General features: G+C 38.3%; 2 protein-coding genes across 3 annotated transcripts; one reads left to right on the forward strand and one right to left on the reverse strand.

The window, feature by feature from the left end:
- Window positions 1–93: 93 nt before the first annotated feature.
- On the forward strand, window positions 94–5622 carry syce2 (synaptonemal complex central element protein 2). 2 transcript variants are annotated; one of them, XM_079819542.1, is made up of 5 exons: window positions 94–248; window positions 582–668; window positions 737–813; window positions 905–1112; window positions 4842–5622. In XM_079819542.1, exons 2-5 carry the CDS (start codon window positions 585–587, stop codon window positions 5034–5036), a joined length of 564 nt encoding a protein of 187 aa, XP_079675668.1. In that variant the 5' UTR covers window positions 94–248; window positions 582–584; the 3' UTR covers window positions 5037–5622. The 2 variants fall into 2 exon arrangements, with proteins under 2 accessions (XP_079675668.1, XP_079675667.1); XM_079819541.1 differs by having other exon boundaries at window positions 116–252; window positions 4842–5614.
- A 171-nt stretch (window positions 5623–5793) lies between these two features.
- On the reverse strand, window positions 5794–18256 carry gcdhb (glutaryl-CoA dehydrogenase b). The gene is made up of 12 exons (XM_079819434.1): window positions 18132–18256; window positions 17613–17725; window positions 17094–17132; window positions 16870–17010; window positions 16659–16721; window positions 15271–15441; window positions 14985–15114; window positions 12281–12497; window positions 9883–9986; window positions 9551–9676; window positions 9120–9280; window positions 5794–6078 (listed from the first exon to the last, which is right to left on the reverse strand). Exons 2-12 carry the CDS (start codon window positions 17710–17712, stop codon window positions 6005–6007), a joined length of 1326 nt encoding a protein of 441 aa, XP_079675560.1. The 5' UTR covers window positions 17713–17725; window positions 18132–18256; the 3' UTR covers window positions 5794–6004.
- Window positions 18257–20135: the final 1879 nt, after the last annotated feature.

Genomic DNA, 20135 nt, shown 5'->3' on the forward strand with positions numbered 1-20135 from the left:
AATATTAACAAAATCGATGTGTGATTTGTTTTTTGTTTTTTTTTGTGTGTGTGTTAAAAAAAGTAAGTAAAAGTGTCGTTTTCCCATACAATCACACGGCGCGTGCAGGTCACGCGCATGAGTGCGCGTCGTTGATTTGTAAACAACTCCGACAAAACGAGCAAAATTACCTCTCTATTGTTACGTTGTAACTTTGACGGTTGAAACCCCCCTTCAGAGACACTTTATTCGACGTTGACACATTGAAAGTGTGTAAGTTTAAGTCATTCAAATGTGTTTTATAAGCAACGGGCTAGTTACAATATGAGAATTTGACATGCTAATATGAACGCGGAGTGTAAACTGTGAATTTGACCTCATTTTTAGAGGTGAAATTATGGATTATTTACGAACCATATGAATGACTTGTACAATAGTAGACTGGTGTTATTCTTTGACGTTTTTGGAGTACAATACCATGTGGTTAATTTTAAAAGTAGCCTACATCTGATACAATCACCGCGCTATTGTACGACATTACGTGTTTGTATGAGGACGTCGGTTAGTTATGTTAATGTGTTCATGTATATTATGTCTTTCAGGTCATGGCTCAGCATTTTTTCGGAAATTCAGGCTCCATGATATTGCAGTCAACACCCAAATCAAGTCATCACCATTCATCAGCAAAGGTACATCTGACATACAGTATGTCTGATAATGTTCATATATAATGCTAAAGTGATTAATTTCTGTGCAGGTGCCAGATGATGGTCTTAACTCAACAGGTGAAACTTTGTCATTTGTTACCATGAATGACAGCTCTGAGCACCAAAGGTGAGCCAGAGTAATAGAAAACATATTATTTTACTCATACTATTGTTGATTATATGTGCAGTAATTGTACCTATTTGTCGCCCTGTGACAGCGAGGACTCTGGTATCGGTGTTTCAAATGCCTCAACTAGATGTACACCCATCAACAGTACTGTGGAAGATGATGCCGTTATATCTCCCACAAATTCACGTATAGATGAAGTTGGAAAGAAAGCACAGGACCTTATTGAGAGAATCAACGAGAGAAGGGCCATGGACCAGCATGTGATGAACAGCTTTGAGGAAAAGCTTATTCAAAAGGTACTCATCATCACTACAACAGACGTAGTCTCGTGTAGCCAGACCTTCAGTCTTGACTCCATCGCGGCCGCCTGACTGACATGTAAAGCAACCAGTCACAGCTTGTTGTGTTCAGCGTCATGTTTAGGGGCGTGAAAATGTAAAGTCGATGTCCCTGCAATAACAGACCGGCGTGCAACCAATAAGTTCAATTAAGAATGCTGTGCTAATTTACTGCAACCATGATGCATGCAAAATGTTGAAAACCCAGCGTTTAGTTGATTCTGATAAGCGCTCAATATCACAGTTGTAAACACAACAGACTTTCTTCTTCCGTGAGGGGGTTTGGCATCACAGCGCAAATGACAAAGTTTCACCTTTGTTTTCAGACGGACCATTAAAGGTGCTGTATGTAAGAATGACAGCTAGTGGTTTATATTGGTACTGCAGTGCAAATTCAAAATATTGTTTTTGAGGACACACAACAAACAGGAACGAGTGCAATTGACATTGAAAGGCGAGGAGACTTATGCCCTTTTCACACATACTCCACTGTTGTGCTTTCACATATGCTGTATGCATTGTGAAATATGAAGTATCCATATGCATTGTATACCACAAACACAGCATTTATTCATTATTTCAAATCCAAAAGTTGTTTCTGAACATGGCTAGTCAGCATTGCAATTGTCTTTGTATAGCCATACACTCTTTCATGTCACGTTTATAAACGCACTACTTTTAAACGTTTTAGTCAATTCATTACTTTATATTTATAGCGCCTAGCCTAATTTTGATTTAGCTATATTACTTGCTCACGCGAGTGGCAAAACATTTAAACATAGGTTAAAGCCTAAAATCACAAACATTTTAAATTAAAACTTACAACAGGCTAGACAAAAACAGCCCATTCTTTTTTACAAGAAATCCTGCAGGTCATAACGAAATTAGTTTTTCCACCTCCAAGAAAGGACAAATGCTATCCATTATGCCACCTTTTTTTTACCTAAATGCCTGGTAAAGGTGTCGTTTTCCTTGCTTTACCCGAGGAAAAAAGCCATGCGTTGACTTTGAAGCAGAGTAGACTTTAAATTAAATGCATCTGTGGTGAGATTACTAGATTTTCGCGTCAATACATCTTTATTTTAATGCGAACAATACGCTGTCACTTTAATTCAGCATTGCAGCACAGCAAAAAATAGACTCGGTGCGGAAACGATCAGTCCAGGAACGGACTGACGGACAGCATCCGCGTGCAGTGTGAAAGCTGTAATACGTTAACATGGGTACGGAAAAAAATACGCACCACATACGGAGTATGTGTGAAACGGGCGTTAGGGCGTGTTCATACTTGTCGTCTTTTTTGAAGCTGTCAGCGTCTGTTTTACATTATAATCCTATGGAGTAAACCGTGTTTTCAAAAAAGTTGTGAACGCTTTTTTAAACGCAGACGTCATTATATAAAAATATAAATGCACAATACATTTTACACTCCAAAAATATGTTAAAACAGGTCTTTTAGTTAAGCCAAGCAGGTACAGTTATTGGCCCATGTGGATTATCTCAAAATATCCACAAGCATTGGTCTGTTTCATCTATGCAATCCGATTTTGATGGTGATAAATGAATTGAACAAGCTGTATACACATCTCAGAGGGCGCAAACCTCTGATGAGTGGTCGTGGTTAGGGCTGTAACGATTTGACCAAAAATAAAAACCTCAAATAATTGAACATTTTACCTCGATTACGATTAATGAATGATTATTTTGCTTTTTTTTTGCTTTCCATTTTTTGCCCTCATAAGGTTAAGTTCCTGATAAGGTTTGTACTGTAAATATTTTCTACTATTAAAGGTTTCTAATGAAAGCGCATTTCTTTGTGATTTTCAAATACTTGAAGGAAACGGTTCACTTTCAGCAGTTATTGTAATGGGGCAGATTTCTGCTTGTACATCAGATACAGATACATCAGCATATATGCCTACATTACATTTATTTGAATGCATTAATGAGAGAGTGATTGTGTGTGTGAATTAGTCATACCGTCTCTATTCATTATGAAGCTGCGGTTTGTACTTACTTCAAATGTATTAAAATATATACAGGAATACACATCTGATGGTCTAAAATCGCTCCAATGTTCAAACTGGCAGGCCTTAAAACGCATACAAATGACAAAGCTTTGTGAGGACGCAGGTGAAAGAGTCTGCCTTCAGGGTCAGAGACGCGACACGGCTCGGCTCTCTGTGTCACAGAAAAAGCTGAGCACTGAACGGAGAAGTTTTCTGTATTGTTGTTTTTGAATAGGACACACTTGCTTTAAATGTTCAAACTGGCAAGCTTAAACGCATTTACTTGACAAATTTTATGAGGACGAAAGTGAAAGCGATCTGGCTTCGGGGCTTGCGCGCGGCGTCTGTGTGTGTCAGCGCGTAGGCTATAAGAATGGCGATTAACTGACCTGTATAAACTGTGTAAAACATGCAGTTACAATAGTGATTCTGGGCATCTATAAACACAGATAACTGCTCCTGCATCTCTCTGTGTGCCTGTAAACTGCACTTGATGTGACTGACGGGGCGGAGTCACGTGACTAAAACCGAAATAACCGACATGGGAAAAATACGTTGGTTTTTCGGTTTCGATTATTTTTCGATTAATCGTACAGCCCTAGTCAGGGTTTACAAATGTTTTGAGGACTTTTGAAGGAACTTAAGTGAGTCTTAAGTGATTTACACAGGTGTATCCAGTCAAAAATTGGTGGAAATGGTGCTGTTTTTGTTAACCAAAGGGCTATTTAATGTTTTATTGCATATATACATAAAAACGTCAGTGATTGTTTATAGGGTCATTCCATGTCAAATCGACCACATTTCAAAAAGAGGAAAATCTGAACAACAAATAATGTTGAAACTTGTTTTTTTCTAGCAACATAATTGCAACTTAGATATGTATATCCTATGTGATTGTGTTGATAGAAAAAAACGTGATGCATTTCTAGTTTCAACATTATTTGTTGAGATATTCCTCTTTAAAAGCAAAAAAGCATCAGCTGTATGCACATTTGTGATATTAGTGACCCACATTGGGTTTCGACTACTGAAAATGTGTCCAATTTACTCATGGAACAACATTAAGATCTCTGGGATTGCGACATATAGGGCCTTTAAAATGAAGATACCAAAAAAAGTGTTTGTTAAAAACCAAAAATCTAAAAGCATATTAAGATATCTTTAATACTTCTGGAGTTACAGGCATGCAAACTTGGGGCAAAAAACAACATTTTTGAACTGTCACTGTTGGCATACAATGCATCAAAGATTGCTAAAAATCAATAGATTTTACTAACAGACCTACCAATCGGTGTAAAAATAAAGACGCTGATATCTTTTTAAAGTAATTTTTACCCCCTGTAATTGGCCTCAATCTCAGTTGAAAATTATAAATTTGGCCCTCATCTAAAAAACAGTGAATTACTCAGTAAATATACATTCATGACATTTCATATTTTGGCTTTTTTCTTCATTTATGTAGTTCTTTGTCCAGAAAAACAAAAGATCAAAATCAAAAATCTTTTTCTTGAGTTCACACAGAATGACCCTATAAATGATTGTGTAACAAGGCTCAGCGAAACTTATGCAAAATCAGTAATGCAGACTGTACATTTAAATGTAGAGGTATATATAGTCTTTTTTGAGTGAATTGTAATTCAATTGCGCCGTGAGTAATGTGTGGTGTGTGTCCGTGCAGGTGAGTGAGATGTGTCAGCGGGTGAAGGAGCAGATGTTTGAGTATTATGAGCAGCACAGTCAGGGCATGGAGGCCAGCATCACTGAGCTGTCAGAGGTGCTGGAGAGAAGCAGTCAGCTGACTATGGAGCTACAGGGAGCCAGTCAAACCCTGGACGCCATCAATAAAGGCCTGCAGCCCAACACAGAGCAGTAGATACACAACCAAACAATGACATAATATGGGGCAGAGTACACGTCTATGATTTTGTGTTACTCATGGGACATACAAGCGTAACAAAGGCACACTCTGGGGTTTACTTACAGTAATTTAACTTAACTGTTCAAACGTGAATATTTAAAATGTTTTTTTTTGTACTATAGTTTGTAATAGAAAGTTCAAATGCAGATGGATATGCTAATCTGACTTGTATTTATGTGTATTTAAATGTCGGTTTCATTACATGATTTATCTAAAATACTTTTACTATCATTCTTTCTAAAGTGCAAAAGTGGTAATCACACCATTGGTGTTTCAATAACTAAGATTTGAGATTTTGTAGGATTAAGGCATTTCTCCTCCAGAATTAGTTACTGAAAACTCATTTCATTTGTTGCCAATTCTCTTTACGGCTTTCTCAGTACAAATGAGCAGCTCTAAATAAATATAGATGCCAAGATGCAACGCCATTACAAAATGAGGATTTCATAACAGACCATCTGTGTAATGAAAACCAAAGGGGAAACGCTATAATATTTCACTTTTTATTCACCTGCATTAAATATAATTTGTTCAAAACAGCCTAACATTTTGAGATTTTTCTATAATACATCAATGTACAAACAAAAACATGCACTTTTTCCAACGGTGCCATCCTTGGTGCATTTCTTTACAAATCTACTTAGAAAACCTGCAGTCAAAGCTTAATTCAAAGTGTTGTGATCTAGTTAGAACATAGAAAAATAGATCTCTGACAAAGACTACATAAAGTACAGACATTCAATTATCACATACACTAAATACTGATAACACGTGTTTCAGAGAATATTGAATTTGTTAAAGATTTCAAATAGGTTGTAATAGTAAATGACGCAAACTCTACAAGCGTTCTGAAACTGAATGGGTTATAGGTCAAAGGCAGCAGAAGTCAGAGGACATGATGTGTACAGTAGGGAGACGGCCGCTCATTTGTCCACCGTGAAGGACTGCAGTCCAGTGATGGCTCTGCCCAGGATCAGGGCATGGATGTCATGGGTACCTAACAAAAGACGACAATAATCAAAAAGTTACTCAGTAGCCTTCAATCAATGGATACGTTGATATATACACATCAGAACAAGCTCATTATTAAATCAGGTTTTATATAAAGTTTTTCCTCCAGTTTTGAGATCAAAATATTACGCACAAGGCATGGTGACACTTAAGTGAAACCGAACAAGAAAACAAGCTCACATGAAGAGCTAATTCACAGTAATGGCCTTAAATCTACACGTGCAATCTGGTTATGCTTTTGATAAAATAAGGTTTAACCTGTTAACCTTTTTTTGAGCATAGATCTGAACTTAAATTCTTGCAATTCATGAATGCTTTGGAATACAGATCTAAGAGAAGACACTCAGCAGATTAATGAAAGCAGCTTGAAAAATTAAAGCGTAATAAAGTGTCAGACTCAGTTCCACATATTTTACAATATTATTTTGTACTATAAAAGTGCCATATGTCTGAGTTGTGTTCGTACGCTAAAAGGTTTTAATGTACTGTTTCCATGAAATGCAATGTCCAGTTTCATTCTGGCCACGTGGTTTTCTTCACTGCACACACAGAAGAGAGAAACATCTCTTTTGCACGTTTAAATACGTAATTAACAACTAGTTGTTCAGTTCATTTTCATACACGCTGCACAGAATCTTTGTAAATGCGATCGTCACTACCTGCATTTTTCGGTAGTTAATTTGGTTGTAGAATGCGGTTCTCACTCCCGTTAATTACTGAACTGTGTGTACAGAACAAAAGGTGATCTGACAACCAAATTAAACTGTAGTGTGTATGTGGTTAAATATGGATATTTTTCTTACACAAACGCGTCGATTCGCTTCAGAAGGCCTTTATTAACACCCCAGAGCCGCGTGGAGCAGTTATTTGACGGACAGATGCACTTTTTATGGACTTCAAAAACAGAGCAACTATGAATCAAATTCTAATGCTTGGATTAGCCTGGACTTTTGTAATATAAAGAAGAATGTCATATACACCTAGGATTACTTGAGGGTGAGTAAATTATGGGCTAATTTTCATTTTGGGGTGAAGTATCCCTTTAAGGCTAACGATTAATTGTTTAATTGATTGTTTATTTAAATGACGATCGATCATGGGAATTTGTGTAAATTGACATCCCTAGTTACAATAGAAGTGTTTATGAAATTATATATTATTCCTCTTAAAAAAAGAATAAAGCTGCGGTCACACTAGACTTTGAGCCTCCAATAATTCTTCGCACACTCTATTGTTGTGATATTACTTTTTTTTTTATAATCATGAATTCAACATATAACAAATAGTAATACACTCAAAATGGAGAAAAATATACAATCTACTGTATATTTCTGCCTAAAGGTCACGCCGTGATGTAATCGATCTTCTACTAGTCACATGTCTTCATGTGGTGTGAATTCGCAGCTCAGAGTTCACCACACTTGAACGTTGGAATCATAGACTATAAAAAAATATGGGCGTAGTGTCCGTGGCGTCACCCATAGGATTCTGAAGAGCAGTTTTGAAGTGTAAAGTATGGACGAGCTGGCCGTTGCCATCTTGGCAGCACGTCACTCCCGGATAATAGAAAATGGGCAAAAAGGCGGGACGTGGGCGGAGCTGAAGTGACGCGATGACTAACAGACAGTAGATAAACGGCTATCCATCTGTCACTCAAAGTGGCCACGCCCTTAATTATGCAGAACTTAAATGTTTTATATAATGTAAACGAATGAGTTATAAAAAAAATTCAACCCCCTCACAGTCGTCATGAAGGGCAAAATTAGCCATATAGACCAAAACAACAATTTGTCCCAGACTGTAAACATGTTTTAATCTGCTGTAAAGTTGGGCATTTTAACATGGGGCTCAATGAGATTCTGCTCCTCCTGGAGCCTGTCCCTAGCGGCCAGTCGATGAATTGCAGTTTAAGTCACTTCCGTATTGGCTTCAAGAGAAACTGAAGGAGGTTGCCGCTTGATTGGAACGCAGTGAAATGCAAAGCTTTTCGCATGAGCTTGCGTTTCGGTTCTGATGCAGTCACATGCGTTTGAATGGAAGTCAATGGAACGAAAAGAGCGGTGTGACCGCCCCTTAAAGCTACACTATGTAACTTTTCCGTCCACTAGAGGTCGCCTGTTCAAAACAAAGGCGTAGTTTGATGACGCCACGTTTGAGCGCAGAATCTTGGGACATGTGGTCTTCACCTCACAGCCGGTGGAAAAGAGTCAGGATAGGACTCGGGCAGAAATCATGTTCATGGATGCGATTATTAACATTACTGTAGTGAAGCAGAGCAGGACCGAGTGTTGTGGAGCTGAGCAAGGCCGCAGGAGCGATTGAAGAGCGGGACTGTTATTATGGCATAGTCGCTGGCGGGACTTTTATTATGACACGGTTGCCGGCGGCACTTCCTCTTTTCCAGTCATGAGTATATGAGGTAACGCAGCTCTGTTTATCGTATTAGATATATCTGAGTGTGTTGAAAAGGAAGTTATGACGTTCGCTCGGCGGCTGCTATGACACTTGTTCACACTGCAGTGAGAGTAAAGTGTTTCACTGAATAAAACCGGAGACCGAGGGTGACGCAGATATGACGCAATCGACAGGCGACTCCCTCACACGCATAGCTCACACGTCCCGGTTCCTTGGTTAAAATAGCAATTTTCTCACGATTTACAAATAGTTGAAAACATTTGGGATATTCTAAGTACTCAACTGAACAAAATATATAACACTGGCCTAGTGGTTTCTGGATGTTTTACTGCAAAAATCCTACATAGTTCACCTTTAAGGAAAAAGACAAGATGTTTTGAATAGGTCCAACAACTGGAAACAGTATAAAAGTGCTTTAATGCAAGCTTCCCAATGTCCTCTAAAAATATCTAACTTGCTTTGTAATCCTGATCACTTTCCTAAAAGCTCAAAGCATTACAAAACTCTCGTCTGTGCCGTGACCAGCAACAGGAAGTTTAAATCAGGGATTACAAATGGGTTTCTCTGTAATGCCTGATCTCATCGCTTTATTCACATCTCCTTCACTCTGACCTTCGTAAGTGTTGACGGATTCCAGGTTCAGGACGTGACGGATGACGTGATACTCGTCTGCGATGCCGTTTCCTCCCAGCATATCCCGGGCCTGTCTAGCGATATCCAGGGCTTTACCGCAGGAGTTCCTCTTCAGCATAGATATCATCTCTGGAGCCGCTCTGTGAATGCAGTTCAGAGAGTAAAGACCATTAGCTTGAATATGATCAGTTAGACATCTATGAGGGGTATATTTCTATTCATTTTGCTCACATATTAACATCATTCTTTCCATTTAGGTTTTTGAGTCACCCAAGTTCAGTTTAGTCACAGTTTTAAAAATCCTCTGATAAGTTTTCCATGACCCTCTAAAATGTGTAAACCAAACATTAGTCTTTGTCTGTTCCACTCTTGATCCCTGCATCCCTGTCTATAAATCCTAAAAACCTCACTTTTTCTCATCTATCAGTCGGCCCAGCTGCAGACACGACTGCAGGCCGAGGGTGATCTCGGTCAACATGTCTGCCATCTTCTTCTGGATCAGCTGGTTTCTGGCTAGAGGAACTCCAAACTGGATTCTGAAGAGAACATCACAGATTATGTTACATCCTGAAAAGCAACATCTGCAAGAACCAGTTAGAAATTAACTATAAGGAGAGCCAATCTTGGCAAGCAAGCAATAAACTGGAAACAAGCAAATGTACTTTACAGTTTAAAATCCCTCCACACTTTCCTCATTATCCAGCCACACATTAATGAGAATAGATTGCCGATGTGTTCTGACCTGTCCAGCGTGTACTGGCGCGCGGTGTGGAAACAAAACTCTGCAGCTCCCAGAGCTCCCCAGGCGATGCCATAGCGAGCGTTATTCAGACACCCGAATGGACCCTGGTGAACAAGGAAGAAAATAATGGATATATTCACTAAAAATTATAACAAAACATGTATTGTGCATTGACAAGGTGATCAGTAGAGTTTGGAAGGGCTGATTATGATTTCTATTAATATAAATGGCCATCAATGAAATTGGCTTGAGCGATATAGGCTATTTTAATCTTTTTTTATTTGGTTTTATTGGGAGTTTGGGACAGTACAAAATTCACAAAAATAAGGTTTAGAATAACTAAAATGACTAACACTCTTGATTTTTTGAAGTCACAATGAAATCAAAATAGTCTATTCTTGTTTTTTTTATGGAATATTGCTAGACTGGGTAAACCCAGCCCGATCTGCTGGCGATTTGATTTCGCCCTGCAGCTCAGGCTGGAAACCTGTACATTTTTCTATCCTGCTTCCGTTTAGTGATGTCCGGTTCACGAACGAATCGTTCTTTTGAACCGGTTCTTTTTAATGAACCCGTCGAACCATTTCACCAAATCGGACTGAATCGTTCTAAACGGTTCGCATCTCGAGTCAGTGCTGATCCATTAGTTACTAAAGTTACTAACTTTCTGACTTGAGTGACAGAAATAAACTAATTTCCTGAAGTATATGTTACTAGTAACTACAACAGTTCACTGAACTGAGACGTGTTGTGCTGAGAGAACTCACGAGCAGTTGATACTGAGCATGCAAGTGTAGATCCAAACGTACAGCGGTTCTCGAGTTAACAGTTCTCGAATCTGAACGAACCGTTTCTGTCGGACACGTTCTATACTGAGAACCGATGAGCTGAGCATGCGTGTCATTTGTTCAGAGGAACAAAATGCAGGTTTCATGTGTATAAAATTAATCATGTTTGAAACATAATTGCTGTCTTATCACTATTATTTTAAAGTTTGGAAACACAGTGCATGGATTTTAAAACGGTCAAACTAAACATGTATTTGTTCTATCAATAATGCATGATATTTTCAGGAACAGCTTATTTCATTTCTAAATAAGATGATATAATTCTTAAAATGTATTCATCGAAACAGTAGTTTTGATATAGACTACATTCAGCTGCAGCAGTTCTCAGCTCAGCACACTTATACACTGATACAGCGGTTCTCGAGTCAGGAACGGGCTTCAGCGGTTCTCGGATCATCAGTACAGAATCGAGAACCGTTTCTTTCAGACATGTCCGGTACTGAGAACCGATGAGCTGAGAGACTGAGCAAAGTGAGCATGCATTGCACCGTCTGAACCGAACCGTTTGTCTCGGACAGCTGATGCTGTGCTGATAATACGAGCACGGGTGAACCGAGGACTTGTGTAAGTTTGTTATGTCAATGTAAATTGATTTAATCCATGTAAACATCCACGTTTGCACCACAGTGGCTGTATTGAGTGCTTTTGCAAAACGTAAAAACTTATCCTAGATGATGATGATGACAATACTTATTATTATGCTAAGTTATGATCACAAATTAATTTATATGAATGTGTTTGAATGCATTTTCATCCGCCGGGATGATAGAAATGACGTCATTACGCGAGGACGTAAAATAACCAGTGAACCGTTTTTTTTAACCGGATCATTGAAACGAACTGTCCGAAAGAACCGAACTTCCCATCACTACTTCCGTTACACATTTGCTGGGACCAATCACAAACCGGCTTATCCACATGGCGCGCTATTGGCGGGTTTAACACGATGATGGATGGAGAAGTGGTGGGTCGTTGGTCTGATTGGTTGAAGGACTCTCCAATTGCGTACAGAGACATTTGAACTATGCCCGCTGATCACGCCTCTTGTGCAGTAGAAAATACAGAGCAGACTCCCCAGACCAATGTTCAATCTTAAATTGAGCTTGGTCTGGTGATTGCCAGACAAGAATATTGCAGTATTTATTATAAACGATTTATCAAACATTTACTTATCTTTAATCAAAATAACTTCCCCTCTTGCAGCTCATCTCTTCTCTGATGATGATGTGTTTATTGGTGCAAGGGTGGGATCAACCTGTCACTCACATGAGATCCACCAATAGCAAACCACAACCATCCAATCAATTCCCCATGGACAAAATCAAGCCTAGCCCTACATTTATTCTTGTTTGAGAAGCCATTTCAATCGGATATGCGTCACAATAGGGAAACTATCCTATCGCAACTTCTTCATGTTGACTTCAAGCCAGTGCTTCATCATTTTGTAAAAGACTTTCTATCTCGCATTGACTTGATTTCTATGCCTACTAATAATAAAGTAAAGCCAATAAACCCAGAGGCAGTGTTTCTTGTTGATGTCTCTTACTCACCGCCAGTCCTGAAACTTTGGGCAGCAGGTTTTCCTCTGGCACTTCCACCTCGTCCATGATGATCATCCCAGTGGCTGAAGCCCGTAGAGAAAACTTGCCCTCGATCTTCGGGGTGGAAAGACCCTTCATGCCACGCTCCAGGATGAAACCTCGCACCTTCCCGTCTTCGCATTTGGCCCAAACCACACAGATATCAGCCACGGGTGAGTTCGTAATCCTGTGCGAGAGATGCGGGCAAGTGTAAGATGATAGAAGAGACTCTTTGTCACTTCTGTTGTCCATAATATAGATCATTTATAAAATGTGTAAACAATAGTGTTGCAGGAATAAGCCCTTAAACCTGGAAACAAGTTCTATCGTCAATGGGTTTTTTGTGAAATGCCTAAAATAAGGTATATGAATAACACAAGCAAAACAAAAAAAATCTTTGACATAAAATACATCAGAAATAATACTTATTTTGTCTTCAAAATGTATATAATGAGCGAGTCCATCATGAATCCATTTTCCAAACTTGTTTTTGTCTTACCCTGAATCATTATGGTACACCTATAATAAGTGTTTATATTGGGACTATTTTAGTCCGGTTTGGGTCGCACCGCTTGCGGAGGAGCACAGTCCCTGCGTGACTCGCCATAGACATAAACAGAGAGAAGCAGCTCCGGCTGCAATGTTCTTTCGCAAGACGCATGCAGTTCTGTTTATTAACCGCTAGAGCGCTAAAAGTTACAGACTGCAGCTTAAACAAGTGGCAAAATTAATCATCATCACACCGAACAGGAAAACTCATCTCCTCACTAGTCCACCACCTTTACAGCTTTGTAATCAAACTCAAACTTTCCAACTTGGATAAATAAAGCTGTTGGAAACTTAGTGGTGGTGAAGTTAAAGTCAAAAGACCATGGTCTAGTTCTAATTTTAAATTTGTACTCAGGAAATTGTATATAGGCTTCAGAATTCATAAAAGTTGTGAAGATTATAATGATGAACAAAAGGTGTAAGAATATGTTTTATTGGTCACAGAGCTGATATTCTGCAATTATCCAAAATCTGCAATAAAAAAAATCCTATTGGATTTTAGTCAAGGGTAGCCAGGATGCCAGCCGAGTTTAGCCCCGCCCACAACATTTGAGGTCGGGAAGTTCGGTCTGGACTTGATCCGTTGTGGAGCAACAATGCTGGAACCAGAGCTGTTCGGACCAATCAGATTGTCAGGGCGGGCTTTAGATGATGATGGACAGATGATCAGCAGTAACGCAATCATCCACATCACCAAAGAGCACTCGGGTTGAATTTGTTCTAATCCTAAACGGAGAACTTGTTTGTATATGCATTCATTCACCTACATTATTTCTCTCAAAAATGATGTTTGTGTGTATCCTTAAATTCTCTTTACAACACCGGCAAAGATCGTTTACACTCATCTTCATCTTCTACTTCTTCCAGTGTGCGTGCAGACAGGTTTGCAGAGTTTTCACAAAAAAACCCGCCCAATTGCTACTCAAAACTAGCCCAAAACAAGCCCAATAGCTTCCCGGCCGTTTGGGGGGTAAAATATGTGTTTTTTTTGGCAGGGTTGCCTGCTAAAATTTGCATTCCTGTGAATATCACATAATTGGGGTCGCTTCAACCCACGGACATGGAAAAACAGCCCGCGGGAAATACAGTTGACATTTGATAACTAACGTTATGCGCCGCTCCGTTGCTCTGATTGGTTGTAGGTCTATCCAATTAAGGTCTTTCCTGGTTCGGCTGAAACACGCTCCATAATCACAGCCCAACGGAGCAGATCAGACTCATATTCTGACTAGAATTGAGTATGACGACGTCAGGCTAAGTCAAGGGTACCAGGGTGATGCAAACTTCTGAGATGGCCTACAAAAGTACATCATAACTGCAGCTTTCTGACACTGGCAGCAACTGTCCATTAAAGGAGTAGCTCAGTTCGGAATTAAAATGTCCTGATAATTTATCCACCCCTACATCATTCAAGATGTCCGTGTCTTTCTTTCTTCAGTCGAAAATAAATTAAGTTCTTGAGGAAAACGTTCCAGGATTTTTCTCAATATAGTGGACTTTAATGGGGTACAACGGGTTGACGGTCCAAATTCCAGTTTCAATGCAGCTTCAAAGAGCTCGACACCATCCCAGCTGAGGAATAAGGGTCTTATCTGGCAAAACGATCTGTCATTTTCATAAAAATGTATAAACTTTTTAACCACAAATGTTTGTCTTGCACTGCTCTGCGATGCACCACGTATGACTTACTCACGTTGGAAAGGTCAGGTGAAAACTTCAAAAATGTTTTACCTTTTTTTTGTGAAGGCAGTTTGACTTAGTCTTTGCACGTTTGCCTTGTAAACACTTGATCGGTACTTTCACGTGACCTTTCCAATGTGACAACATAATGCGTGGAGCATCGCAAGACAAATATTTGTGGTTAAAAAGTAAATCCTCAAAAACTTTATTTCTTTTCGACTGAAGAAAGAAAGACATAAACATCCTGGATGACGTGGGGGTGAGTAAAATATCAGGACAATTTAATTCTGAAGTGAACTACACCTTAAGTGAATGTGAGTCCTTAAAAAAGGCTTATAGCACCACCATGTGGACACAGACTGTTACTTGTGGATTGTGATTTTTGCCATGCATGTGTGAACTCTACTGTTGCTCTAAACCTGCTTTATATAAGCGCTGGACCCACCAGGTCTTGGAGCCGGTGAGGGTGAAGGTGCGACTGGACGGGTTGTACTTGGCCCTGGTCTCCATACCGCTTGGGTCACTGCCGTGGTTTGGCTCCGTCAGTCCAAAACAGCCTAAAATCTCTCCTCGTGCTGCACGACACATAGACAATATGATGTCTGCATGGTTATGAACTCAAGTGGGTGAATCTTATGAGCAATATTTCAGCCCAAAATCAAAAGATAAGGAATGTCAACCATTAAGATTTTTTGCATTGTTACATTTTCTCAATGGTTTTGCAGTCTTACCCAGTTTGGGCAGGTATTTCTGCTTCTGTTCCTCTGTGCCGTAAGCATTGATGGGGTGCATGACCAGCGAGGACTGCACACTCATGGCCGAGCGATAGCCGCTGTCCACCCGTTCCACCTCTCGAGCGATGAGACCGTACGCCACGTAACTTGTGCCAGCACAGCCGTAACCTTGTGTGCATGAGTTAAAGAGAGTTACAGAAATGTTACACGACAATTAATTATCAATTAACGTTAATATTAGTTAACTACATTAGTTAACATGAACTACCAATAAACAGTGCTTCTACAGCATTGATTAATATTAGTTCATGTTAAGCTCAACATTTACTAATACATTTTTAAGATGGAAAGTTGTATCTGATGACATTAGTTAATGGACTGTGAACTAAAATGAACATGAACATTTTTTTTTACTAACATTAACAAGGTTAATAAATGCTGTAAGAATATATTGCTCATTGTTAGTTAATGTTAGTTAATGCATAAACTAATGTTAACAAATGAGACCTTATTGTAAAGTGTTACCAATTACACTTTCAACAAGCAATTTTTTATTTCCTGACTAGGCATTAAAAGACAGGAAGCATATCTACACTCACCTAAAGGATTATTAGGAACACCATACTAATTTTTCACCAAGCTGCTTGGCAATTTCCCCGTAGCCCTTTCCAGCCTTGTGGAGGTGTACACTTTTAGTCTCTATTGTCTTTGGACAGCTCTTTGGTCTTGGCCATGTTAGTAGTTGGATTCTTACTGATTGTATGGGGTGGACAGGTGTCTTTATGCAGCTAACAACCTCAAACAGGTGTATCTAATTTAGGATAATAAATGGAGTGGAGGTGGACATTTTAAAGGCAGACTAACAGGTCTTTGAGGGTCAGAATTCTAGCTGATAGACAGGTGTTCAAATACTTATTTGCAGCTGTATCATTCAAATAAATAGTTAAAAAATCATACATTGTGATTTCTGGATTTTTTTTTTTAGATTATGTCTCTCACAGTGGACTTGCACCTACGATGACAATTTCAGACCCCTCCATGATTTCCAAGTGGGAGAACTTGCAAAATAGCAGGGTGTTCAAATACTTATTTTCCTCACTGTATATATATATATATATACACACACACACACACACACATATAATTATTTTATTATGATTATTATTACTCAATGAAAATATTGAACAAAATAAGAAATATTACTAATTAAATATTAAAACAAAATTTATTTAAAATGAAAATGAACACAGCGCCGCGCCGCGCTTCACTCCGAATCTTCATGCAGTGCATATATTAATTTAAATAGCAGCTTTTGCAATTTGATAATCACGTTTATATTCTAAAATCAACTGCTGACCAATATGGGACTGATATATTGTGCCTACCTTTAATGGTTGGGCCCAAAACACCAAGTTCCCCCATCTCAGACACAATCTCACGATGAAAAACTAGTGGAGAACAAAGAGTAGCTAGTTTAAAAAAAGCTTTCAATCAATGGAAACTAACACCCTACTACACAAACCTACTGCACGGCATTGTCCTGTTGTAAATACAGGCTTTCAATGCGAACAAAAATATGTATAAATATACACTCACCTTCATTTCTGTTGGCCATCAGGATTCGCGGCATGAGTTTCTCCTGGCAGTAGGTGCGAAAGGAGTCTCGAATCATGACCTCCTCCTCCGTCAGGAGACCCTCGAGCTCCAAGGCATCACGCCAGTTAAACTGCGCTTTAGCTGAGGTCAGTGATCAGCAGGTCAGTGATCAGCAGATGTTCAGAAGCTTACAGCAGGAAATATTGCAAAAGAAGTAAACATACGTGTTTTCACTTGCTTCTTTTCACCAGACTTCTCTGCATCTGATAGAAGAATAATAATACAGTTATACATTTGTGCATCTTTACAGTGTTATGCATTTAAGAATAGAAATATGCAAATACACTACCATTCAAAAATTTGCGGTCATTATGACTTTTAAATAATTACACATTAAATGTATCAAAAGTGACAGTAAAGACATTTATAATGTTACAAAAGATCAGAACATTCTCTATCATGAGCTGAGCTATGGAATAAAGAATTTATCAAACATTATTATCATCACATTTAAAGGTAACACATTTTTTAAATAACTAATGTATTTTAATTGTAATTTTTATTTAAAGAATCTTTACACTGATTATTGATTTGATATGAATAAAGACTCATCACTCATGTCTGCTCAACACTGCATGGCTTCAGAAGTATTGAAATACATCTCAAAAACTGCTGGTGGACTTTTTTGAGCTTGACAGACATCTGGAACATTATATCTAAAGACATATTGGACAAACCCTGACCCCATGGAGAAGCCACAGCAGTTTTCTGTGATCTGGAAGCTGTGAAGAGGACACATCTCTGGCTGTTCACAAGCAGACGACTCGCACTCCTTAATGCCATGATGAGTGAGCCGCTGTAAAGTTATAACGCATGACATTAATGTCATAGAGCAACCATACATTACAATGCAAGCATGTATCAAAACAGACAACAATGCCTTAAACATTTCTATGCATTATTATTATTATTAAATCTTTATTTTACCAGGTTGGAAGCATACAATATTACCAGAACACAGAAGTAACTAGTTAAAACACAAAAGACAAGATACAGGATATTAACATCGTCTTTTATATGACAGATTTAATAATACAAATACAGCTAGGAGAGTTTCAGTCACTGTCCAACGTAAGTAAACAAATTAGCGTCACAGTCCTTGGCCAAAAGTCATGCACACAAATAGTAGTTAACCCAAAAGCACAGAAGCTAATAAAGGATTCTAGTATAATGTCATATAAACAGGTAAAAGCTTTACATACCAGGAAACAAGGAATTATAAGCAGACGGTACTACAAGTTAATTTGTCATGCAGCGAATCTGCGATAAGGACGTTAGACAGGTGGGATTTGTTTTCTCATCTCCAGCTTGACAGCGCATTGAGGTCGGAAGAGGAACTTGAAAGATGGAGAGTCCAGGGCGCCATTTTGAGTGTGGCATACACACCGTCACTGGACCAGAGAAACGGGTATTATTTTATTATTAAAGTTTGGAGGACTAATAATTATTTAAATATAAGTTTAAAATTCAATTAAATTCTTTGTTTAATGATGCGCATCTCATTTATAAAATTGCACATATTCGGTTACCTTTTTCCATCTTTCATTGCTCCTACATTGTGTGTGTGTGAGGTGGGGCCTCCATGGATCGGACTTGTTTGTGGTTCAGCTTCAGCACATCCCACAGATGCTCGATTGGATTGAGATCTGGGGAATTTGGAGGGCAACCCTTACGAAAAAGAAGTTTATTCAAGTGTGCTATCAGTATACTTCTTTTAAACTAAAAATAAGAAAGTTTACTTCCAGTCTACTTTGTATGTACTACTCAGATATACTTCTCAGAAATATACTTCAAATTGCACTTAAGTATACTTGACTTATACTGACAGACAAGTCTAAGTATATTTGGCCTATGCTTGCTATTCGAGATATACTTAAAAGTATAATTAAGTATAATGAAGTATTCTAAGTATTCTTGGCTTGTACTTATGTTTACTATTTTGATTGAGTAGCTTATTACTTGTATACGTATTACTTTATTACTTAATACGTTTTAACATAATATTACACACTGTCTTATAGACTAACATGTTCAAGTTTATATAGTAACAAGATTCCGGGTGGAATAGCATAGAGTAAATAAAATAAACATGTAACTGAACATGAAATTGACACAGTGATACTAACCCACACAGAAACAGATAATTTTTTTATGATTTTATTGGCAATTCTTCCAAGGTGTAAGAGTATTGTAACAGAATTTACTCATATGGCTTTTATAATAATCATATGGATAGCTATACAAGCAGATACATTTTAAATCTCATTACAAATCATCAAGCCAAATAGGAAAAGAGGTAAGCCTTTTTATGAAACATAAATTATTGCCAATACAACACTTTAGGACTATGTATAATATGACTAATGACTGCTTTTTTAGTCTCTTTCAAATGGATTTGGCAAAGGGGCAATGTACAAATTGTCAACTGTTTCAACAACAACACATTTCATTTTTATCATATCAGGCCAGATGGCACTGATCTTTCCATTCTTCCTAACCTCGTGTACAAAAGTACTTTCTACATTTATTTGTGAATCTTTACATAAAGGCCTGCTAGATTTAACAAGTACCTCAACTAAAGCACAGCAATGTTTGGTACATGCACAATATGCAGGGCTTTGATGGGCACACATTTGTTTAAAAATGACTAAGTCATTAATTAAACAGAATGTACCATCTTTCAAGTATGCAGCACTGTTATATCTTTTCTTCAGTCGATCATATTTTTGAGTGTGATACAGAACTCCATTAACCAAGAAACGGCTGTAAGACCAGAAGCAGTTACCTAGATTTCCACATAACTTAGAAATAGCAAGCCTGGATGAAGTTGTGATGTTTTCCTGAATTGGGGGATGCCCAAAAACCTGGACACTATCATTTAATTTTTCACATTTATCTGTTCTTCGCTTATTAAAATAAAGTTCTTTAACAAATGACTGGACCTTTGCACTCGTATGTTTAGCCTTTTCTGGCAATTCTTTCCACAACATAAATTTTCTTACTATTTGTGAAGGGACATTCTGTGTTCCATTAAAATACTTTAATAGAGTACCCATATTGGATTCAAAGGGAAAGGCTGATGTAGCCCATAATGGTCCCCACTGTTTCACACTTTGTGCAATATGTGTGAGCAAGTGTATGTTAAAAGTCATGTGGTCTTTCCCATATATTCTTTGAAATTCTATTACAATTTTTTTAAGTGCCAG

The sequence above is a fragment of the Gobio gobio genome (genome assembly GCF_949357685.1).
Source record: "Gobio gobio genome assembly, chromosome: 1".
Lineage (NCBI taxonomy): Eukaryota > Metazoa > Chordata > Actinopteri > Cypriniformes > Gobionidae > Gobio > Gobio gobio.